This window comes from Molossus molossus, unplaced genomic scaffold (genome assembly GCF_014108415.1).
Source record: "Molossus molossus isolate mMolMol1 unplaced genomic scaffold, mMolMol1.p scaffold_m16_p_14, whole genome shotgun sequence".
In the NCBI taxonomy this organism is placed as follows: domain Eukaryota; kingdom Metazoa; phylum Chordata; class Mammalia; order Chiroptera; family Molossidae; genus Molossus; species Molossus molossus.
The window spans coordinates 582,020-601,591 of NW_023425349.1; the positions used below are offsets into that span (position 1 = coordinate 582,020).

At 46.3% G+C, this 19,572-nt stretch overlaps 1 protein-coding gene across 1 annotated transcript in view; it reads right to left on the reverse strand.

The window, feature by feature from the left end:
• The window catches only part of CACNA1B (calcium voltage-gated channel subunit alpha1 B), a 146,586-nt gene that overhangs the window by 53,490 nt on the left and 73,524 nt on the right, over positions 1 to 19,572 (reverse strand). The window contains exon 21 of the mRNA XM_036261371.1: positions 435 to 561. Coding sequence (XP_036117264.1) covers positions 435 to 561 — 127 coding nt within the window. The remainder of the gene's footprint in view (positions 1 to 434; positions 562 to 19,572) is intronic.

Genomic DNA, 19,572 nt, shown 5'->3' on the forward strand with positions numbered 1-19,572 from the left:
AAGCTCCCTGCCTTCTCTCCCCTCCACATAAAGCAGCTCTCAGTGCCGAGATTCTTCCTCACCCTCAGCTCCAACCGAGATGCATCACAGCCTCCAGGAGACTCCTGACTGCCTGGCCCTGACGCCCACCTCCCTCTGAACCCTTCCCACACTGCCATCTGGTGGGCAGCCTGTCCCTCCTGCACTGTCGTGCGAGCGGCACAGCCGGTCTCCACCAGCATCTCTCCAAACCCAGCCGAGCAGAGTGAGCTCCTAGCACTCGTGTCCATGATAGACTGCTCGGGTGAGGGGTGCGGTGGCTAGCAGAGGGCAGGCCACACAGGCACCTATCCCACAGCTGTCACGTCCCCCGCCAGGTCACAGGTAGCCACGGGCTGTCACGTGCACATGGCTCATGGGCCATGGGCACAGGTGTGGGCAGGGAAGGGACTCACAGGTTGGTGGGGCTCAGACAGAACATGGAGCTGTATGGGACAATGGGTCGGGGGCCACTTCTCATCACTTCATCGGCTTCTGCCTCCTTTTTCCCTTCTGCTTGGCTTTCCAGGTCCACATGGCCACCTACAAGGACACAGGACCAACAAGTTAGGGGTGTCTCACATCACACAGGTCTCACTGGGCAGCAGATGCCGTCCCTGCTCTAACCCCAACAGGGGGTGGGGCAGGCTTGTGGACCCGCCCAGGAAAGCGTGTGGCTAAGAACACAGGCTCCCACAAAGCTCCCGGCAATTACGGGCAGATCACAAGGGAGGTGGAGCAATGGCCAGGACTGAGCCAGCTCTGGGGACCCTAAGAAACCCTTCCTCATGCCACGCTTCACCAGGCAGGGTGCAGAGGCACTGGCACCAGGCCCCAGCTGAGGGCACTGCCTGCACTAGGCGCTGCTAGTCCAGGTGCCCCAAGAACACCAAACCCCTGCGCCCCAGACCGGGGCAGGCAGGGTCCCCTCCCCTGGCTCAGGCTTCACCCCTCGAGAGAAGATGCCAGCCCAAGGTGGGGGGACTTGAGGAGGCCGGCCGGGGTGGGGGGACTTGAGGGGAGGCCGGCCAGGTGGGGGGACTCCAGAGGAGGCCGGCCGGGGTGGGGGGACTCCAGAGGAGGCCAGCAGGGTGGGGGGACTCCAGGGGAGGCCGGCCGGGATGGGGGACTCCAGAGGAGGCATGCCGGGGTGGGGGGACTCCAGGGGAGGCCGGCCAGGTGGGGGGACTCCAGAGGAGGCCGGCCGGGGTGGGGGACTCCAGGGGAGGTCGGCCGGGGTGGGGGACTCCAGGGGAGGCCAGGCCGGGTGGGGGGACTCCAGAGGAGGCTGGCCGGGGTGGAGGACTCCAGGGGAGGCTGGCCGGGGTGGAGGACTCCAGGGGAGGCCAGGCCGGGTGGGGGGGACTCCAGAGGAGACAGGCAGGGTGGGGGACTCCAGGGGAGGTCGGCCGGGTGGGGGGACTCCAGAGGAGGCTGGCCGGGGTGGAGGACTCCAGGGGAGGCTGGCCGGGATGGGGGACTCCAGGGGAGGCCGGGCCAGGTGGGGGGACTCCAGAGGAGGCAGGCCGGGGTGGGGGACTCCAGTGCAGGTGCGGCCACAGTGTACACGCTGGCTCCCTCCCCACACCATCCTCCACTCTCAGCACCGCCCTCCACAGCTCGGTCCCCACCAACCAAACTTCTCAGGGTTAAAACGGCCATGACTTGAGTTCCTTTCAAGTAGATTTTGCTGTCCGTGCACAGTATTTTTCTCACAGTAGCTTTAACTCTCCCGATGTGTACTTCACCCCTGTGGTAACGCGGCCCGAGAGCTCCGCAATGCCACGGAGACGTCGGTGCAGCGGCTCGGAGCCTATGCCCACTGCTGCGTCTCCCTTTTACTTCTTAAAAGAAACATGGAAGCACGAAGGATGTTCAGGGGCCACAGAGATGAGAGTGGGTGTGCCCAGGCCCTCATGAAGACCCAGGCTCTGGCCTCTACCCGACGCCGCCACTCTGCAATCCCGCAGCCTAGCTGGGCCACGGGAAGAGCCCGAGCCGACCTGGACTCGGACACGAGCAGCAGCAGCCGACGGCCCCTCCTGGGCTGCTTCCCTGCTGAGGGCGACATTATAGACTTGGAGAAAGCCCCTCCACCATGCTGACCGATGGCCCCTCCAGACTCCACCTGCTGGTTAGATCTGTGGGACGAGGCGCCTGGGGAAACCCAGCCCGCACACGTCTGCCACCACCACAGAAAATGCCAGCACCACAGTCACCTGAAGCATTACACTGCGGATATTACAGACGCCTGTGAACACTCTGAATGACAAAAGCAGCAGCCCATGAAAAGGTTAAAAAAGATCAACAGACTATATACTCCTATATCCCAGATAAGCTCAACTACAAAAAAATAACAGCTTGGGGAAAAGAAATAATATCAAAATTATAGCTGTGGTAGTCTCTGAAGGGCTTTCTGCCAGTAATTTTAATTCTTTTCACTATACTTACTAAAAAATTTTTATTCATTGATTTCAGAGAGTGAGAGGAAGGAAAGAGAAAGAGAGAAAGAAAGAGAAACATCAATCTGTCGTTCCATGTACTGATGCACACGCACTGGCCGCTTCTTGTACGTGCCCTGACCGGGGAGTGAGCCCACGACCTTGGCCTATCGGGATGATGCTCTAACCAACTGCACCCCTCGGCCGGGGCCTTCACTGCACCTGCAGCAACCAAGCACTCTCCATGCTGGTCACACGTCACTTACACAGCTCCTCAGGCTCTCCCGCGTCACGGCGAAGCGAACCCACAGGCAAGTGACCTGGGAAAAGAGCCAGCGTGGACTCCGTGACGAGTCTGACGCTGCGAACAAGTGAAACAGATGCCAATAACGGGGCGGAGACCCTTCGGAACCAGAGTCACAACAGAAACACAACGTGGTCAAGTCGAAGTGGACCGAGAAGCAGGAGAGCAGGAGGACAACGCCAGTTACTAGGAAAGAAAGACAACTGGACGGTAACAGTTAAGTCACTGAAAAGGAACCGTCAATCAAGACGGCCACAGAGGGGAGGGAGACAGGGACAGACAGCCACTGAGCAGCCAGCGGGCCTGTGCCAGCAGTGGCTCCTGGGCCAGCTCTCACTGCGGGGCTGAGACACGGGCTGACTGAGGAGCTGCCTGTGGGGACAGATGGGACCCCTGCACTGGGAGGAGACCTAGGCCCGGCTCCCTGAGAGGCAGAAGCTGAAAGAGGCTTTGCGTTGATCTGCTCCCTCATCGGGCTACAGTGAGTGAGCCCAGACTGGATGCCCTGAGCTTCTGAATGAGCAGACACAACCCCCCCCCCCGACTTAACCCCCACCTGGCCACAGAGTCCCCGAGGATAAGGCACCTCCCAATACGTCCATGGTGCAGAATGACGTTCTCTCCTATGCTTTCAGAATGGCAGTAGCTTGTAGGGTCTTTGCAGACCTGAAAAAGCAGCCTGTCGGCTCATTTTCTGTAGGGCTGAGTTATCTCACAACCCCAGCTGAGCACAGGAGGGTTAAGGTCGATCGCACGTGAACTCAGATTAAAAGTATCACCAAACACATGAGCAGCAAGGTCACCGCATGAGACACAGTAGAAACAGCCATAGATTCACACTCTGTGGCCTTAGACATAGAAATTTTTAGACGAGGAATATAAAATAACTAAATATAAATATATACAATAATAAAAAACCTGCTCCGGTGTGGCTCAGTGGTTGAGCGTTGACCCTGCACCAAGAGGTCACCACTTCTATTCCCAGTCAGGGCACATGCCCAGTTGTGGGCCCAATCCCCAGTGGGGGGCATGCAGGAGACAGCCAATCGATGCTCTCTCTCATTGACATTTCTCTCTCTCTCCCCCTCTCCTTTCCTCTCTCTAAAAAAAATTAAAAATAAATAACCAATCTTTAAAAAAATGAACAAGCAATAAAAGTCTATAAAATCAACCCAGCATTTCAATGGCCTGAGACAGAGAAGCTTAAAATGGCCTCGTCCCCCTGAAAACAACTATGAACCTGAACAAAATCTAAGCCAAAGATTTGAAGGCGCTGAGACTATCGACATGGACAGAACCGAGAAGCTACAATCCTCAGGAGAGGGGAGCACAGACCCCACATGCCCCCACTTCTCCTGAGGCCATTTCCCATTCCTCGGCAAGATCCCAAGCACAAAGCAGCACGCTGCTGGCGGGGAGAAAGACTGGAGGCTGAGGATGCCCCAGTGTCAGGACCGAGGGGCAAGACCCAGAGAGGAGCGCCGTGCAGGAGAAGCGAGGCACTGCTCATGCGCACCAGACCCAAAGGCCCGAGGACACTCGTCTGACGGAGAAACGGAGAAACGAGTGAAATCTCCACCTGTGTGCAGGAGCCAACTGAGATGTAAAACTGCTACTGTTTTGTTAGGATTGTTCTCATTTCTGGTCCGTGTTCTGGTTACAAAGTTGCACAGATCTTGGATCATTTGCTCTTAACCTTGTCGGCATTCTCAGGAGCGCATGCCTCTGTTTTAGCGGGATGTCCGCACTTCGGGAAGACAGAAAACAGTGTTAGAGGAAGGTCTGAGATGCAAGAGTGAAAGGTGAGCCGAGAGAAGACGGATCTGAATGCACAGTCTGTGAAGGGGAGGGTGTGCTGTCTTGCGCGACGAGAAGCAGGCCGCAGGGCTGGCAGCACGGCGTCGGAGGAGCGTGAGTGGTGCAGCTGCAGACACGCCCAGGGTCGGTGGTGTCACGCAGCACAGAATTGGGAGGTGACCACAAAAACCAGAAATAGAATTCAGGCTTTAAACTTCAGTAGAGGAGAACTGTGATACGTAAGCAAATAATCAATCATTGGATATTAAAACTGAAGAAGGAAAAAGCACAAGAAAAATAGAACAAATGTCAAAACCTAACTGGACAAAGCAAATTAAAAATCACAGTGAGCACGAACAGACTGAGTGTGGCCATCACCCGACACGAATGATCCAGCTGGATTTTTAAACACAGAGTTACAAGGACTTTCTAAGAGACAAGCCTAAAATATAAGCCACGCAAAGGCTGAAAGTCAAAAGATGGAAAATATAACACTTACAAACATTGGTTTGAAAAAATAAGCTCAGGCATATCTTCACATCAGAAGAAAACCATTACTGGAGCTGGAGGGCGCCACCACATGGTGACAACAGGTTCAGCCCCAGAGACACAGCAACTTTACATATAAGTAAAAAAGCTCAAAAGACAAAAGGCAAACACGCATATTTTAGTAAGTGGTGCTGGGAAAATTAGGTACAAGCAAAAAAAATTGACTAGACCACCAATTCACACCATACATAAGGATGAACTCAAAATGGATAAAAGATGTAAATGTAAGTCACAAAACCATAAAAAATCCTAGAAGAATATATGGGCAGTAAAATCTCAGACATCTCTCAGAGCAATATTTTTGCTGATATAGCTCCTAGGGCAAGGAAAACAAAGGAGAAAATAAACAAATGGGACTACACCAAACTAAAAGGCTTTTCTGTACAGCAAAAGAAACCACCAAAAAAATTAAAAGGAAACCCACTCTTTGGGAGAACATATTTGTCAATAATACATTGGATAAGGGGTTAATTTCCAAAATATATAAAGAATTTATACAACTGAACACCAGGAAGACAAAAAAACACAATTAACAAATCGGCAAAGAATATGAATAGACACTTCTCCAAAGAGGACACACAGATGGTCAAGAGACACATGAAAAGATGCTCGATGTCACTAGTCAACAGAGAAATGTAAATTAAAATGACAATGCAGCATCACCTCACACCTGTCAGAATGGCTGCCCTCAACAAACCAACCAACAAGTGGATATGGAGAAAAGGGAACCCAAGTATACTGCTGGTGGGCATGCAGGCTGGTGTAGCCACTGTGGAAAACAGGATGGAATCTCTAAAAATGAAAAACAGAACTGCTGTTTGAACAGTGACCTCACTTCCAGAAACACATGCTGAGGGTCCTGACACACCGACTGGAAAGAACATGAGCACCCATGTTCACAGCAGTGCTATTCACAGTAGCCAGGATCTGGAACCAGCCCAACTGCCTGGTTAAGTGGATAAAAAAGCCGTGGTACATTCACACACTGGAATACTGCACGGCCATAAAAAAGAAGGAAATCTTACCTTTTGCAACAGCGTGGATGGACCTGGAGAATATTATGCTAAGTGGAATAAGCCAGTTGGAGAAAGAGAAATACCACATGATCTCACTTATATGTGGAATCTAATGAACAAAATAGAAACAAAAGTGTGGACACATGGAACAGGCTGACAGCTGTCGGGGGGGGGGGGGCTGGATGAAAGGTGAGGGATTAGCCAAAGAACATATATGTATAACCCACAGACACAGACAACAGCGTGGTGATGACCACAGGGAAATGTGGGGCGGGGGCTGGGTGGAGGGGGGTGGATGGGGACATCTGTAATAGTGTCAATAATAAAAATAAAGAACAAAATCCTACAATCTTATATTTCAATTATGAACACTAAAGAATACATAAATATTCTTCTCTTTAAAAAGGAAGGGGAAAAAAAGGTCCTGAAAAGTCTGACAGCAAAGAGAACTGAGGAGCAAGGATTACACAGCTACATGAACAGCACTTCCCATCAAAGGAGCCAGGGCACATGGGGTCCGGCTCTGCAGAAGCAGACCAGGAGCTGCCTGTGGACTGGACTGGCTGGGGACGCAGAGAGCTGTGGGCGTGAGAGAAGCAGCACAGGGGAGAAGAAGCCAAGCCGAGTGGTGTCCAGTAACGAATGTCCTGCAGCAGCAGTGTGTGCCACACCACCCATGGGGACACTGGGGTTGTCCCAACCCCAGACACGAGCCTGGCTACCCAACTCCAGCCCACTCCTCATGGGCTAGGCCACCTGTGGATGCGCAGGCACCTCCAGGATCAAGGCCAGGCCAGGCGGCACAAGCGGAGGGGAGGGAGGGAGCCCGGGCAGAGCCAGCGCACGGGTGCTCTTGGAGGAAGGCCACTTCCAGGTCTGGAGCAGAAGGGGGCACAGTGATCCCAGAACCTGCTGTCACTGTGGAAACCAGAAAGCTGGCCAAGACTTCAAGAGGCAAGTGAGGTAAAAAAAAACCAATGTACCAGGCAAAAATGGGGCAATTTAAGCATCCATAGTGAGTTCAAAGGACTGAAACAGCAAACACACCAAAATCCAAATATTCATAATAATTTTCTTCAAATCTCACAACACAATTTTGAAAAGCTACACATAAGTAAGGGACAGCCCCAGCCAGTTTGGCCCAGCAGTTAGAGCGTTGGCCCGTGGACCGATGAGTCGTGGGTTTGATTCCAGTCAAGGGCACGTACCTCAGTTGCAGTTTGTCCCGGGCCTTGGTTGGGTCATGTGGGAGGCAGCCACTCAATGTGTCCCTTTCACGTCGATGTTTCTCTCTCTCTCTCTGTTCCTCTCTCTCACTCCCACTCTACATGAACAAAAATGGAAAAATATCATCGGGTAAGGATGAAAAAAAAAGTAAAGGGACAGAATAAGCATGTTTCTTGCTTAACACAAAACAAACTGCATCTCAGGGGACCAGATAGTTGATGAGGGAAGACCTTCCTTACGCAAAAAGTCAAAATAATAAAAAAAACATTAAATTGCAATGCCTGATAAAATCTGGGTGACAATCAGTGAAGAACTTTACAGGGGACAGATGAAGCCCAGCCCTGATCAATCTTAATGTCATCAGTAGGAGGACCCGGACCAGTCTAGGTCCTGAGGGGTGCAGTAGGAAGTGGGCACCATGGCCTTCAAAGCTGCCAAAGGAGTTTAACAGGATTCAAATCAAGTCTCTAGCTCTGTGCTGTGCAAACAAGGGCAATTTTGTCTCCTGGGGATATGTGGCATTGTCTGGGACATTTCCTGGCTGTCGTACCACAGGGTGCTGCTGGCATCTGGAGGGTAACGGCAGGAATGCTGCTAAACAGTCTAAATTACACAAGAGAGCCGCCCAGGGCAGGATGGCAGCAGTGCCAAGGTTCAGAGGCTTTAGCTCTAGTGATCGGTTCACAGGAGACACGGAGAACGGAGGAAACACAAAACGCCACCACGATGCTACCTACCAAACTCAGAATGTGAAAAGTCCAATAGGACCAATGGCCCGTTTCTTCAACACATAAATGGCATGCACACATAATAGGGCAGAGACGGAGTCAAAGGAGGTAGACAGATTAAGCAAAGTCAAATGTGTAAATCTTGCTTGGATCCCGATTCAAACAAATCAATCGTAGAACATTACTTTTAAAATAACTGGTAAAATTTTCACTTGGGTAAGTATTAGAAAACATTTAGAAATTATAACACATTGCTATGTGTAACAATGCTATTGTGGCTGTTAACTCCTTCATTGTTAGAGATGCTTATAGACACAGCTATACCTAACACGATACACAAACAAACAAGTAAAAGTAAAACAAGGCTGGTGTGACCTGGATACTTTCTCAAGGGTGATGGAAACATGGCAGTCCCTGACACTCCTGTTTCCATTTTCAATGTTTCGATTTTCCACAACAAAAAGGTTTTCATCAGCAGCCAAGAGAGAAGACAGCAAACAAAGGAACAGTCCTGACAAATGACTGGTTTTTCACCAGAAACAGCAGGAGACAGCAGAAGGGAAAGAGTCCCAAGGCGGGGACACTATCTAGAATTACATACAAAGTGAAAGCTCTTCTCACAAACAATGGCAAAATAAAGGGCTTTCAGGCAAATTGAGAAAGTTTATTACCATCAAACCTCACTAAAATGAATTAGAAAAAATGTTTTTCAAGCAGAAGTAAAAAAAAAAAAAAAAAATCCAAATGGATGATATTAAATACAAGGAGATGAACTACAAAAGGGAATAAAACCAACAGAAAACAAAAACAAAAAACTATTTTAAAAATACATAAAAAATACTCTGACATTTGGAGAGTTTAAACCATACTTATAAATAACTCATGAATCATAGAATAAATCCTAACAAAGCTTGGAAAAAGATTTCAAACTAAAAATATATGATGTTTCAAAAATGTAAGATACAACTAAAATAATTCTTAGACTGAAACTCAAAGCTTGACCGCGTTAGCAAAGTAGAAAGGCTCAGATGTTACAAAAACAGACAAAGAAAGTAGAAGAACAGAAATAAAACAACAACAACAGAAATTAATAAAAACAGAAAACACGACACGGTAAGACTAAGAAAGCCAAAGACTGAAACTTCGATAGTCTATTTAAAGTGGCAAAACTTGAGAGGAGAACGGGTTATCAAGGGAAGGGAGGGAGGGCGGAAGGGAATTAGAAGTATAGAAATGGCCATAACTACAAATCCAGTAGAAACTAAACAGATGAGGCTGGCTGCCACGATAATCACAATCACCCGCACCCGATTTCCCCCATAGCCTCCACAAACCACATGGTGAATAGGAAAGGTAATAACGTCACCCACAGTCCCCACTCTGGCACTTGGTAATGAGAAAACTACAAACTGGAATTTGCACGGAAGAGGGACAGACCTGTGAGGTCTGCAGCACCAGGCAGGGTGAGGGAAGGGGAGCAGCAGGGCCCTGGCGAGGGGGGAAGGCACAATATCAACCAGAAGAGAGGGCCCCGCCTCAGTAGAGAAACACAGAACAGGCCTGAGACTGTGGGTCAGAGCGCTGCTCCCAGGGCTTGAAGGGAGGGCACGGCACGGAGGTGGGGCGGGAAGGTGCGGCTCCCGAAGGGAAAGGAGATGCCTGGAAGGAAGAGGTGCACTGTGGTGGCTTGGTGACGGAGTGAAGGAAAGAAACAGGTGACTGAGGCCCAGGGTCCTCCAGAGATGGGATCCAACCGGAGAATCAGAGCCAGGCAGACAGGTCCCCAAGGCATGGCTGAGTAAACACCCTGGATCTCCCTGGAAGAGGTGGAGCTGAGCTAGAAAGCAAGCAGGCTGCCCCTCCCCTCCCCCACTCTCCACAAAATCACCTGTACTGTAATTGCTGGTCCAGGACAATTTAACACACTTCCTCATGATCAGAAAAAGAACCCGATGCTCATACAAAACCTCTACCATAAGAAAATGGAAAGTATAGGTGAAAACTTTCAGCTAACAAAATACTCCACAAAAAACAACTGCATTGCAGAGGAAAACTGTGACACAACTTCCCCACATGGAGCAAATACAGTAAAGTGAGCAATTCCTCACAAGAGAAACGCCAGATCACATTCAAAAGCTCAAAGTAAAAACCCATGGAAAACTAGAACTGACAGAACTCAGGAGAAAAATGGAAAAAACTGGCAAACGTGCCTGAGAAAGGAATTTAAAGAGAAGACAAACCATCTCAGAAATCACGAGGGGCCAGAGAAAGTCGAGGCGACGGAAAGCAGAGCAAGGTCAGAGACAGAAGTGAAATGAGCCAAGAGAGAGAAAACGTGAAAGAAGAAATGAGTTTTCTTTTATTTTTTTAACTTATTGATTTGAATTTTTAGAGAAAGAAAGGAAAGGAGAAGGAAGAGAAGCGCCGATGTGCTGTTCCACCTATGAAGGCTTCACTGGCTGCTTCCTGTGTGTGCCCTGACCAGGGGTTGAAGCTGCAACCTTAGCATACAGGACGATGTTCTAACTGACCTACTTGGCCAGGGAGGAATGAGTTTTCAGAAGGATCAAAAAATCAAATAAAAAGCAGGCAGAATAGCCCTGGCCAGTTTTGTTCCGTGGTTAGAGTGTCAGCCCATGGATTGACGGGTCACGGGTTTGATTCCCAATCAAGGGAACATACTTGGATTGCAGGTTCAATCTCCACCCTCGCTCCCACTCTATCTAAAAAGATCAGTGGAGCCCTGGCTAGTTTGGCCCAGCAGTTAGAGCATTGACCTGTGGTCCAGAGGGACCCGGGTTTGGTTCCCGCTAAGGGCATGTACCTCAGTTGCAGTTTGTTCCTGGCCCTGGTTGGGTCGAGTGGGTGGCAACCACTCAATGTGTCCCTTCACGTCAATGTTTCTCTCTCTCTCTCTCTCTCTCTCTCTCTCCCTCCCACTCTATCTGAACAAAAAATGGAAAAATGTCCTGGGGTGAGGATTAAAAAAAAAAATCAGTGGAAAAGTACCCTCAGGTAAGGAGTAACAACAACAACAACAAAACACCAGGGTAAGTAGATCCAACGTTTTTATAACTCGAATGTCTAAAAAACTAAAATAAATGATGTCAGAGAACTAACCTTTAAAATTGTAACCCAGAAATTTTTCTTGGAATAAAATAATACCCATCAACTGATCTTTAACCAAAGTGCCAAAGTGACTTAGTGGGAAAAGGACAGCCTTCCCACAGACGGCAATGGGACGCACGGACACACTGCCATCTCAACCTGTACCTCACACCATGCATAAAAGTTACCTCAAGACTTCAGTTTCTAGAAAGGTGAAATCAAAGTACTTTCCCTCCTTCATCCCACTAAACACAATTAAAATCCCTGGACACCGTATATAAGGAAGCATAAGAGGAGTCTGAAAGGTGGAAAGAAGAAGGCAGACTGGCTAGTGACTTTGGCGCATGAGAAATGACACATCAGTAAGTTTTTCTTTTCTGGGTTTTATTTTATGCTTTATATATTCCTGGTGCTGGAGAAGGTGGCAACCCAGAAATGCCCAAGAGCACAGATTTCCTAAAATCCCAATAATAGCCAGCTCTTCCTAGTGACAGGACCAGAAACCTAGCAGGACAAGAAACTCATAATAGACCACAACTACTCAGCCACAGCTAAACACTGGGAACAGAACTGCAACCCTACGTCCTCTTATAAGCAGACTGAGTGGGACAGCCTAGACTGCACCCTCAACAGGCTGTAATGGGGTGTTGCAAAGCCCCTGCTGGGGTGGTATCAGAGAGAGCCAAGTAATGCTCTCTTACCCCACCCTGTGGTAACAAAGCCCCCAACCCATACATCAGTAAAGAGCACATGGGGAGCCTGGACTTCCATTACCACCCAGAAGTAACGAGGCACCCCTTCCCTTTACTTGCCAGAGTGAATCCTAACGGAAAGTCAGGATGTTTACCAACACCCAAAGGTAATGAGGTCAGCCCCTGCTGTGTCAACGAAGGCGGTAGCAGAAAGGCACTCCCGCCTCTCTCACACTGGGTGGTATCAGTGGAGGCCCAGGAGGAGCTGGAACTCCCACCCAGCCTATCTGGAAGAAGGAGCTTGCTCCCACTGGGTGTCAGTGGCAGTCATGTGAGGAACCCCATCTGTCAGTGAGACATCTCCTCACCCCTCCCCTGGTGGAGCAGTGTCACAATAGACCAGCTGAGACAGAAGAATTAAATAAGACTCACAGCTCATAACATAATATCAACATGTCTAGATCTCAGTAAAAAAATCACTTGTCACACCAAGAACTAGAAAAATATCCATTTCAATGAGAAAAGACAACCAATGGACACCAAATAATACAGATGTGAGAATTATCTGACAATGATTTAATGCACCCATCATAAAAATGCTTCAACAGACTAGCTAGAACACATTTGAAAAAAAAATGAAAAAAAAAATTTCAGCAAAGAAATAGAAAACCTTAGCAAAGAAATAGAAGGTATAAAGGAGAACCAAATATAAATTTTATAACAGAAAACTGAAATTAAAACTCAATAGATGGGCTTAACAGCAGAATGGAGCATATGGAGGAGAGACTCAGTAAACCGGGAGACAGAAGAGCAGAAATTACCCAATCTGAACAACAGAAGAAAAATAGACTGAAAAAAGTGAACAGAGCTTCATAGACCTTGTGACTATAACAAAAGACCTACCATTCATGTCAACAGTCCTGAAAAGAAAAGAGAAAGAGGGCAAAGCTGAAGACGTATTCAAAGACATAATGGATGAAATGCTCCAAATTTGGCAAAAAGACATAAACCTACAAAGTCAAGAATCTGAGCAGTCCCAAACAGGATAAGCCTAAAGAAACTCATGCCAACATACATCATAATCAAACTTCTGAAATATAAAGAACAAAGAAACAAATCTTGAAAGCAGCGAGAGAGAAACATCTTACCTATAGGAAGAAAACAATTCGAATGACAGTAGATTTCTCATCAGAAACCATGGAGGTCAGAAGGAAGAGGCACACGTTTTTTCAAGTGCTGAAAAAAAAAGAACTGTCAACCCAGAATTCTATACCCAGTAAAAATATCCTTCAGGAATGAAGGGAAAATCAAGACATTCTCAGATGAAGGAAAACTAAAAGAATCTGTCACCTGCAGGCCTACACTAAAAGAATGACCAAGGAAGGTCCTCTAAACAGAACATAAATCATGAAAGAAGAAACACTGGAATATCAGAAAAGAAGAAAGAACAAAAATATGAGTAAATACATTTTCTTCTCCTTTTGAGTTTTCTAAATTTCTAGGGTGAAGCAAAAGTTATAACACATACTGATGCGGTTCTAAATATATGCAGAGAAAATACTTAAGACAATTATATTATACATGGGGAGGAAAAAAGGAGTACAATTTTCATACTTCACTCAAACTGGTAAAATGATCATTCTGGTACACTGGAGCAAGTAACTGTATAATGCAATACCTAGAGCAAACATTAAAAAACAATACAAAGAGCCCTGGCTGGTTTGGCTCAGCGGTAGAACATCAGCCCGCAGACCAATGAGTCACGGGTTTGATTCTGGCCAAGGGCACGTACTTCGGTTGTGGTTCATCTCCAGCCCTGGTCAGGTTCTGCAGGAGGCAACCAGCTGATGTGGCTCTATCACATTGATGTTTCTCTCTCTCCTCCCCGCCCCCCACTCTATCTGATGATAAATAGAAAAGTATCCTCGGGTGAGGAATGAGAAAAAATAAAAATAAAAAATAAACAATACAAAGAGATGTACTCAAAAATGTTATAGTTAAATAAAAATGAATTCTTAAATATATACAAGTAACCCAAGGAAGGCAGGGGAAAAAAAAAAGCCAGAGAAACAAAAAACAGAAGAACAAAAATACAACAGCAGACTTAAGCCATAACACATAGAAGTACATTAAATACAAATGGTTTTAATACGCCAAATAAAAGACAGAATTGAGAGAATGAATTAAAAACATGACCCAACTATATGCTGTCTATAGGAAGCTAACTTATAGTATAACTACGTAGCTAGTTTGAAAGTAAGAAGGTGAAAAAGATATACCAGAAATATATTAACCAAAAGAAAGCAGAAGTGGGGTATGTTCATGTCAGATAAAGTAGACATCAGAGCAAGGAAAACTGTCAGGGACAAAGAGACACATTACACCATGATCGAAAGTTCACTGTTTCAAGAAGACACAATTCTAAATGTGTACGTCCTCAAACACAGAGCTGCAAGTACGTGAAACAAAAACTAACAGAACGGAAAGGAGAAACAGACAGACCATGTTTCCAGGGCACCTGAGCTGAGCACCCTTCCTCCACAGCTGATGCTTCCAGACAGGACACCAGCAGGCATCAGCCCACAGGGTCTAACCCGCACTCACAGAGCACTCTGCCCAGCAAGAGCACATTCTTTTCAAGAACCCACAGAACATAAACCAAGATCTGCCTTATCTTGGGCTACAAAACAAACCTTAACAAGTTTCCAAGATTTGAAATCACAGAGTATGCTCACTGACCACAAAGTAACCAAACTAGAAGTCAATCACAGAACAATAACAAGAAAATGGAGCTCCAAACACATGGAAGCTAAACAACACACTTCTAAGTAATCAATGAGTCAAGGAGAAAGTCTCAATGGATTTTTTAAAGGAACTGAATGGGAAGGAAAGGGAGTCAAGATCTGTGGGACAGAGACAACGCAGCACTGAGAAGCAGCTGTAATGTTCACATCAGAAAAGAGGGAAAGACTCAAATCAATCATCTAAGCTCTCGTTTCAAAAAACAAACATACAAAAACAGCTAAACAAACCCGAAGCACAAAGAAGAAGAAAATGAAGAGCAGATCAAATTCAATTGGAAACAGAAACAAGAAAATCAATGAAAAGATCAATGAGATTAACTGTGGTGATCAGGAAACAGTATGTTAAGCGCTTTATGTCCTAATAGGACAGTTTTTACTTTTCAGTGTTTAACTATGCTTTAGTCAGATTTTAAGAAATTGGCTGGGGACTTTGAATGCAACCAATTGTAATGTATTATCATTTTATAGTACATTATTATTTTTCCCATTTAAAATAATGAGGGATGACCCTGGCCGGTTTTGCTCAGTGGTTATAGTGTCAGCCTGAGGTCCAGAGAGACCCGGGTTTGGTTCCCGCTAAGGGCACGTACCTCGGTTGCAGTTTGTCCCTGGCCCTGGTTGGGTTGTGCAAGAGGCAGCCACTCAATATGTCCCTTTCACGTCGATGTTTCTCTCTCTCTTGCTCTCTCTCCCTCCCATTCTATCTAAAAAAGATGGAGAAATGTCCTCGAGTGAGGATAAAAAAATTTTTTAAATAAAAATAAAATAATGGGGGATGGAATCTGCATTACAATATTTGATTTTCAGGAATGTGACGTTAAGCGAGATATAACTATAGAGCATTAATATCTAAACCTATGATACTCACATATAATACAAGAAAGCTACAGAACTCATCTCACTTCAAAGTACCAATCCAAAAATCCTACATAAAATGTTAACAAACAGAGCCCAACATCACATGGAAAAAATAGATATGATAAATAAGTGGGGTTTATTTTAAGATTGCAAATGTCGAGATCAGAAAACTCATTACTATAAACTCCCACATTTATGGGTGATCTCTACGGATGACGAAAGACCTTCAGAAAATTTAACATCTATTCTAGATAAATATACTTACTGAAAAGGAACTAGTGGATACTGTGACATGATTTCTTACACACACACACACACACACACACACACACACCCCTCAAGCCAGTATCTTACTTGGTGTAGGTAAAAAACAAGGTAGAGCAACCACAAACCCCATTGTTATCTGACAGTGTACTAGTCACTGCAATCAAGCAAGAGAAAATAACAGTGAGAGTCACAAAACTTGGAAAGGAATAGTTAGAACTATATTTGCTGAAGTTGTAATAATATACTTAGAAAAAAACACTCAAGAGAATCAACGCTAAAATTAATAAACAATTTGAGAATTCAGAAAAGTAATAGGATACAAAATTAACATATAAAAACCAATAGTCTAGATTTTTGCTTCTAGCAGAAATAATAGCAGAGACCAGATTAACATTTCTATCTGTATAAATAAAAACATCAGATATTAATAAAATGGAAAGACAAGCCACAAATTGGGAGAATATATTTGCAAACCACATATCTAATAAAGAACTTATATCTAAAATATACATATAAATCTTAAAAATTAACTATTAGAAAACAAACCAATTAAAAAGTGGGCAAAAAGGTTGATTCCCAAATCTAGAAATCAATAATAGAAAGATAACTGGAAAAATCCCCAAATATGCGAGGTTAAACAACACACTTCTAAATAACACAGAGGTCAAATAAGAACTCTCAAGAGAAAATTTTAAATGTTTTTAACTGGATAAAACTGAAAGCACAACCTATCCAATCTTGTCAGTGCGGCAAAAACAGTGCTAGAGAGAAGTGCACAGCTTTGGCTGCACATGTTAGAAGAGAAGAAAGACCTGAAGTCAATCAGCTAAGCTTCCACCTTAGGAAACCGGAAGAATAAAAGCAAGTTAAATCCAAAGTGAGCAGAAAAAAAAGTCTTTTAGAGCAGAGAGTAGTGAAATTTAAGACAGGGAATCAATAGAGGTACCTGACAAAACCAAGAGCTGGTTCTTTAAGGCTGGTAAAATCAACAAGCCTCTGGTTAGGCCAGTGAAGAAAAAAGAAGGCAAACACAAATTACTAATATGAGAAAAGAATCAACAACAACAACAACAACAAAACCCTCCTGAAACTGACAAGGCTCTTCAGCAAGGTTGCAGGATACATGGTTAATGTACAAAAATCAACTGCTTTCCTACATACCAGCAATAAACAAGTGAAATTTGGAATTCAAAACACAACACCATTTGTCTTAGGACCCTAAAGATAGAATATTTAGGTATAAATCTAACAAAATATGTGAAAGATCTCTATGTGGAAAACTATAAAACTCTGATGGATAAAAATCAAAGATCTAAATAAATGCAGAGATGTTCCATGTTCGTGGACAGGACAACTCAATATTGTCAGGACGACAGTTCTGCCCAACTTGATCTATAGATTCAAGGCAACCACAATCAAAACCCCAGCAGTTAATTTATGGATCTTGACAAACAATCCAATATTGACGAAAGAAGTTAGAGGACCGACGCTACCCAACTTCAAGGCTTACCATAAAACCACAGTAATCAGCCCTGGCCGGTTTGGCTCAGTGGTTAGAGTGTTGGCCCGCGGACCAAAGAGTTGCGGGTTCAATTCTGGTCAAGGGCAGTTTGATCTCCGGCCCTGGTTGGGGTCATGTGGCAGGCAACCAATCAGTATGTCTCTCTCATATCAATGTTTCTTTCTCTCTCTTCCTCCCTCCCACCCTATCTGAAAATGAAAATAAAAAAATAAATAAATAAACACATCTTGTGGCACTGGTGAAAGAACACACAAATGGAGCAATAAACAGGCAAGAGAGCCCAGAGTCAGCTGATCTCTGACAAAGGAGCAAAGGTCACACAACAGAACAAAGACAGTCTCTTCAACAAACGGTACTAGAACTGGACGTCCATGTGCAAAGACATGAATCTGAACACAGAGTTTACCCTCTTCACAAATATTAAGTCAAAATGGCTCACAGGCCTAAATGTGAAATGCAAAACTATAAAACTCCTAGGAGATAACACAAGAGAAAACTAGATGACATTGGGCATGGTGATCCCCTTAAACAGAACACTGAAGGTGTAACCCACAACAGAAATAACAAATAAGCTGGGCTCCTTGAAATCAACAACTTCTGTCTGCCACAGACAGTGTCAGGAGAATGAGCAGACAAGCCACACACTGGGAGAAAGGATCTGCAAAAGGCACAGCTGATAAAAGACTGTTACCCAAAACATACAAAGAATCTTAAAACTCAACAATATGAAAACAAATAACCCAGTGAGAAAACGGGTCAAAAACCTTGCCACACACCCACCAAAGAAGATACACAGATGCAAACAAGCAAATGAAAAAACCTGCCACATCGTCTGTCATCAGGAAAACTCCATTTCAACAATCTGACACCGCTACACACCCATCAGAGTGGCCAGGATCTGGAACTCGGACCACACCCAATGCTGGTGTCTCACTCAGTGCTGGTGGAAACGCAAAATGGTACAGCCATCTGGCAGTTGTCACAAAACCAAACATACTCTAGCCATACGATCCAGCCACTGCTCTCCTTGGTGTTTACCCACAGGAGCTGAAAAACTTATGTCCACACAAAACTCTGCACACATAATAGCAGCTTACTCACAATCGCCAAAATTTGGAAGCAACGGAGATGTTCTCCAGTAGGTAAGTGAACAGAAAACTGCCCACCCAGACGATGGAATAGTACTCAGTGCTAAAAAGAAATGAGCTGTCAAGACACAGAGACACCTCGCACGCACGTGACGAAGTGAGAGAAGCCAACCAGACAAGGTTCCACAACGTGTGACTCCAGCTCTGTGATGCTCTGGAAAAGGCCAGTCTGTGAAGACAGTGAAACAACCAGGGTGCCAGGGGCTGGGGAGGAGGGGCACACCTGGACACCTGCGAATGAAAGCCAGGCAGGGATGCTGGGCCTGTCCTCCAGCTGGCCCAGAGAGAATCGGAGCAGGGCTGGTTTCTAGGAGCTGGGAAGGCAAAGTCACTAGCACCCGCGGAGGTGAAACAACAAGGAAGCAAGAAGAAAGGGAGGTGGAGCCAGAGCCAGCCGTCTTCCCTCGTTATACCTGGGATGGTCCACTGGTCCACAGGTCCCAGGTGAGAGCACCTGAGGGAGAGTGGGCACATGTCTGTGTGTGGACATGTCAGCAAACACAGGCAGGTGCGTGGCTGCACCTGGTCTGCTGGAGGACGACACCTTCACCTGCATCCATGTCTGCTGTGCTTCTGCAGTCTCTCCCTTCCCCTTGGGACGTTTGCTCTATCCTTGGGGCTCACAAAACAGCCATGCACCTTCCACAGTGTGAGGGGCCTGTACCTGTCACCTGAAGGTCTCTCCCTGTTCGGTGGAGTGACCTACACAGGGTTGGTGACGGCTGCTCAATGAGGACCTTGTGAACACAGGTGAGTGAGGGGAAAGAAGGGGAAGCTCAGGCAGGGACAACGAATCACAGAGTGGGTGGGAAGACTCCCCTCAAGCGGCCCTCCTCCTCCACACCCACAAGTTCTCGGCCAGTCGCGTCTGCAACATGGTCCTCAGCAGCTCCTGCAGAGTCGTGACCACGTGTGGCCTGTCCTCCTGATGAGACTAAGCCCCACAAGGGCAGCCTGGTCCCCTCCCTCCTGCTGTGTCCCCAGAACTCTAACCTGTGCCTGGCACTTAGCTGGGAACTTGAGGATACTTCTGGAAGGCAGGAGAACAGAGCGTACATGATACGCAGCAGTAACAGGGCTCCTCTGGGGCCCT